The following is a 6,000-nucleotide window of genomic DNA, read 5'->3' on the forward strand; positions in this document are numbered from 1 at the left end:
TTACCCAAATTACTTCAAAAATCCTCTGAAAGTGAAACAGTTCATTAGGTTTACCGTAAGAGTGAGTGAGACAGACACGCACTGTGCTTCAAATTTGCCTCGCCAAAATACGTTACACACGACTCGAAAGAATACAGTCTTAAGCGCCGCAAGCTTTCATACATATTACGTTGTTGTGATCCAAGCATCTCGTCAAGCTCGATAGGTACTATTATTGAGCTAACGACTTGACCAGTTTAACGTGACCTATCGGACTAATTGATTTGTATGACTTTTGTCACTTGTAATAAGGAGCTCTCTTATACTGGACGGTGAAATATTTGTTATCGAAGCGTTTTGAAAACGCGGCGCCCTTGATATCGCCGAGCGAAACACGTGTCGACGACTCGCCGCCCGTTCCCGCTACTACTATACTAGCTATACCTACTCTGTGCACGACCTTATTCTGCAGGTAATAACGTTCATATTAAAGCGCAAGTAAGAAAAATATCAATTAAGTAATGAATCTTACATATTTGTTGTTTAATTGATTTCGTATAGTACTAAGAATATATTAACGGCAAAATTTACCATCTTTCAATTTAGTTAGGTATTTTTCCTTTCCTAAAATTATCAATATTTAAGATTTTGAACAAGCGCCAAAAGTATTGGTATAAGTTTTAATAATTTATCAACACACGTAATATTATATTCATAATAAATTGCAGGATTACGGTTAACAATATTTTCTAGTGAAATACGCCTGAAAATGTGTAACTTACTAAACCTTCTTTATAAATGATAGTTCTGTATGAATTATTTATAAAAATTAGATGTTTTTATATGAAATGCAGGTGTCACAACATAATACAAGCACTTTTTCCGGATTACATTTAATACATACATACATACAATCACGCCTGTTTCCCAGAGGGGTAGGCAGAGATCACGGATTTCCATTACATTTAATACTTTAGTTATAAAATCAAAAAATATTCAAAGTTCGTTTTTTTTTTTTTTTTAATTGAATCAGAACCCTAATTTGATTAATAATTTGTATTTTAACAATCACTAATGATACTTTATACGACAGAAAAAGAAAATTACGGTTATCGAATTATGTCCAGGTCAAGCTATTTTTCCTGGTCTAATTATGGCATCTATAAAATATTTCAACTGATCAACCCCATTATCAATGGATGGTGATAAGCAATAATGTGTCAACCCACACGCCAACCATTTTGAGAAAATGGCGTCTAAAGATAAGGGCATTTATTTGTGTGATGAGCACAGATATTTGTTCCTGAGTCATGGATGTTTTCTATGTATATAAGTATTTATATATTATATATATCGTTGCCTAAGTACCCACAACACAAGCCTTCTTGAGCTTACCGTGGGTCTCAGTCAATCTGTGTAAGAATGTCCTATAATATTTATTATTATTTTATTATTTATACCTAATAACATAAGTGACCATGACTGATATGTTACTTAACACTTATAAAGTTAAAAATATGCATAGGTAGAGTATTTTACAATAACAATTTATGTGCTTTAACATGTTTATTTAAGACTCATAGATATTTTTAAACAATTAGCAAAAGTGGGTTAAGTATCATAACACAGTCTTGAAAAAGTTTGACGTCGTCGAACAATTCGCAATAAAAGAAAAGGGCATTATTTCGTCAAATTGAAGTTTGTTTTGAAATTAAGCTACAATAATCACTACTACTGAACGTATTATAGCTGAAAAACACAACAATCTATATAAAAAACAATGTTTTTTAAGAGAAACACAAAAAAATGAGAAAAAATCTTTAGACGCCATTTTCTCAAAATGGTTGGCGTGTGGGTTGACACATTATTGCTTATCACCATCCAAATATAAAGTGCTATTTAAATTTTAAAGATCCTGACTAGGTACTTGGTTTAATTTAATAACGTGATAACACAAAACTGATTAAAAAAAGCACCACATGGGCTGTCTCGCACAAACACAATGTATTTCCTATAAGTATTAGAATTTATTTAGTAAAGAGAACCCTTAAGAGCAAGTGACCATCATTTCACCGAGGAATACCGGCCTGTCAGTGGAACGTGACAGCACCGAATAACTGACAAACTATCGTCCACAGCACACTGATAGGCAGTAAGCTCCTTTAGAATTTATCATAAAATCGCGTTTATACGAGACGCCGGTAGACCAATCCATAGCATACTCAAGAGGCAAGCTTCACACAGTAGGACAAGCATGTGATTGGCGAGACAGTATCTAGCCCCAGGATAGTACCCGTTTCACTCTAATGAATATACTTAAAACAGGACGGGTAGTCTATCTTGCTGGTGAGAGATACTGTCGCGTCCATCACGCGCTTGTCCTGCAGAATATGATGCGACTGACCTGAGGCGTCCAGGTGGCGACGGCGACGCGGCTGGAGGAGCGGCTGCGCGTGCGCCACAGCCGCTTGCTCACGCTCTGCACCACGCTGCTGCTCGAGCGCGACTTCTGCATGCCACCTGCGGGACCGGCCACTGTAGGCGCGCTGCGGCCCAGCAGCGTCGACAAGAACCCGTGCGTCGGCGTTGGCGGCGACGTCGGCGTCGACGCGACTGACTCAAATTGCAAATCGCGGTACGTCAAAATCCAACCCTCCTCTGTCTGACAACCCTTATGAGGACCGTCATCATCCACTTCCCCGGGAGACTTAGGTTTAATATTACGCAGATTCTTATCGTAGTTTATACGCTTGAAACGATCGACCTTATCGGCGTCTACGCTCTTTTTCCGAGCCATTTTCAAGTAACGTTTAAGCTTATCGCTGACCGACTGAGAGACGTCGTCATGGTCGACGCTCGAGCGCCGACGAGTCTGCTTCCTCTCCGGCGGAGGGCTCGTTGGACTCGTCGGCGTCGTCGCCACCTCCTGCCTGTCTCTAAACTCACGCTCCAGCGCCACCAACACCTCCTCGGGGATCGGGTACGTCTGCGTACCGCAATCCACCATCTTATCCTCCAAAGATTCGCCAAACACTTCGATGAGCGGCGGCGGCGACATCGGCGGGGAACGCACATCGTAATCGCTGTCGTCACCCACTTTTCCCAAACGCGACGGAATCTCAGTCCTACCAGTCCCACGTAACGCACCACGCGCACCGTACCCGCTCCCGCCGGGCCCGTAGCCGCCGCCGCCGCCGTTTCTACCGCCTCTATAAGGCTTAGTTTTACGAAGATCATGATACAGTCTTTTTAACAGATTCCTGTCAGTCAACAGGTCCTGCACTATGTGGTCCCTGTTCGGCGACCTGCAGTAGTATCTGCTGAGGTTCTCCAGCAGCGAGCGCTGCGAGGGATCCCCGTCGGCGTCCGCGGGGACGTTCTCCGACTGCCGCTTCAGATATCTCCTCAAAGTCTTAACTAACTCCTCCGAATCCGAGAGCCGCGACGGGCCCTTGTCTTCTTCTAGTTTCAGGTACTTGCGCAGCAAATCAACTAAAGAGCTCTCGTCCTCCTCGTCCAGCTTCTTGGGGTCGACGGTCGGGGCGACCGGCACTGTCGACGTCGACGGGGACGGGGAGGCGAAGAAGTCCCGCCGGAGCTTGGCGATGTCGAACCGGCCGCCGGAGGTGTGAGGGATAAACAGCTCGGTGGGGCGCGCCGGCGCGGGCAGGTCGTCGGACGGCGACCGGCAGCGGACGGAGCCTCCTCGCGGGCGCTTCTTTCTCCGCGGCTTGGGCAGGGCGCCCGGGTACGAGCTTTTCCTCCATAGGAGGAACCGGGGTTCCTTCGCGCACACCTCCTGGAAGTAGGCCTCGATCCGGGGCACGTCCTCGGGGCGGTTCTGGGCGCCGTCGGGCACGAGCCGGCGGCCGGCGTCGCTCATGTACTTCCATGTCTTGCGCGTGAGCAGCCACCGCTCGCGGGGCTTCTCGCGGCGGCGCACCTTCATGGGGTCGGGCGCGTCGGCGCGCCGGCAGCGGCGCTCCATGCTACCGCGCGCGCATGGCGGGCCACCTGCGCGAAACTGAACACTGGCGTACTGCGCCGAAATAGCCGGACAGTAATAGAGCGGCCGTGAACTGGATACGCGCGCGCAGCGTGCGGCTCGGCGCGGACTGCGCCCGCCGTAAACAAACCGGCCGCCCACGCCCCCAGCCCTGGCTTCCTTGACCTATGCGACAATCCGCCCTGGCGCGTGATGGTCAGGGCGACGCCACAGCCTTATCGGCCCTCTCATCTATGCGCATACGTGTCAAGTCCTTGTCCTTTCGTAAGGTTTGCTAAAAGTATGAGGCTAATTGACTTGGTCAGTTCGTCCCTTTCTAGTGGACTGTTTGTAGAGATTTTTAGGAGGAAGAGATCATAATTTGGATGTAACCTTTAAGTATTATACTGTGTGGCTTTGTTTTATTCTATGGCTGTCAGATTTGTAGGTACTGTTATATGTATAGTGTATCTGAGACTAAGTTGAGTAGTTAACAGTCAGAGATTTTATGTTACTTTCCAATGATGGAAAAGATACGGATTGTAATTTTTTTTTTTTATACTACGTCGGTGGCAAACAAGTATACGGTCCGCCTGATGTAAAGCGGTCACCGTAACCTATGGACGCCTGCAACTCAAACAGTGTCACATGCGCGTTGCCACCCCATTAGAAACTTAACATAAACTATAATAATTATAAAAGTAATATGTGGCTTTCAAGAAAAGGGTACGCTTAAGTTTAAGGCTGCTTTCAAAAAAAACGTCAAAAGAATGTAAAATTGATAGTTTTAGTCGGTGAAATACTACACTTTCCGTTATCCAATAGATTTATTTAATTCAAGTTCCAGTTAGAGCATCTTATTATCTTGATTTTTGTAAGACTGGATTTTTGAAAACTAACTCACTAAATTAATTATGAATTTTTCTCTAATGCACGTTTAGAAAAACGCACGTATAGAGCTGAATCAGTCGATCTTATTTGTAAAATTTGGACAATTTTGAATATTAAAACGGGTAAATTTATAATTCGTATATCCTGTACCACAATCATTTCAGACTAGATTTTTATTTTAAGTTTTTGAAAAAGAGTAAACTAGCCTAAGGCGAATTCATTTTTTTCAGAAATTACCTAAAATTAAGTGACAATTTCTTTGAAAATCTACATCACATCGAAGTAAGTTTTGTACTAAATTAATCTGCAACGTTTACTTAAATTGCTGTTATGCCTTAGTGATTATAAATTGCTATTATTGATTTTTGCCAATTTTTTGAAAACGAGCCTTCACCGGTACAATTATTACCACTTTTGGACATTTTCTCATATTTTGTTAGATCAAGTAGAAAAAGTCCTATAATGTGATATATATTTATAAACTACTCGCAAAGCCCTTTAATTTGATACCACACACGGTATGATCAAGCGCTCGGTTGCGATTTCACTATTTTTAACACGAAAGCCCTCTTAAAAGAAAGGGGCATAAGTTTTATAACACTTACACCTGGATACATATTTTCAGTACAACCCTTTTTCAGTAAAATCACAATAGTCAGGTGATAGTACGCAAATGAGATGATGAGAAAGACAAGTCACATTCAAAACAAGTCCAAAGCACCAGTGCTTTATAGCGTCCCGTGACCGCATGCCTTCCTCGCATGACGTACGGCCTCGCCCATCTCGGCCGTCAGCTGGCCTCCCACCAGGCGAGGACTGGTTTATGGCGAGGAATCCGACTGCTATATTGATACTGGGTTATTGCCCGATATAAAGCTGGAAGTATGTAATGTTGTTGGCAGATATTTAGATTATTTACCCATATGAATCGTATTACAATTGCCTACTCACTACACTGGCCCACCGACCCAAAAAGAATCTTAGGCTCCGAGACAAGAGATCGCCACTCTGCCCTATCCTGCGCCACTTCACGCCAGTTGGGTACACCGAGTGCGGACAGGTCTTTCAGGGCTTCCTCGCACCAGCTATATCTGCCCCTTTAGCACAACTTGCCTTGTCGCGCGCAAGTCCATACATCAAGCGCG

The 6,000-nt window shown here is 44.1% G+C and overlaps 1 protein-coding gene across 2 annotated transcripts in view; it reads right to left on the reverse strand.

Annotated features, from left to right (window-relative positions):
- Nucleotides 1-4,093, reverse strand: part of LOC125235727 — a 107,138-nt gene extending 103,045 nt beyond the window's left edge. For both annotated transcript variants that reach the window (XM_048142301.1, XM_048142299.1), the window contains exon 1: nucleotides 2,384-4,093. In XM_048142301.1, the coding sequence (XP_047998258.1) occupies nucleotides 2,384-3,967 (1,584 nt within the window). In that variant the 5' untranslated portion in view covers nucleotides 3,968-4,093. The remainder of the gene's footprint in view (nucleotides 1-2,383) is intronic.
- Between the last annotated feature and the right edge of the window lie 1,907 nt (nucleotides 4,094-6,000).

This window comes from Leguminivora glycinivorella, chromosome 18, assembly GCF_023078275.1.
Source record: "Leguminivora glycinivorella isolate SPB_JAAS2020 chromosome 18, LegGlyc_1.1, whole genome shotgun sequence".
NCBI classification, from domain to species: domain Eukaryota; kingdom Metazoa; phylum Arthropoda; class Insecta; order Lepidoptera; family Tortricidae; genus Leguminivora; species Leguminivora glycinivorella.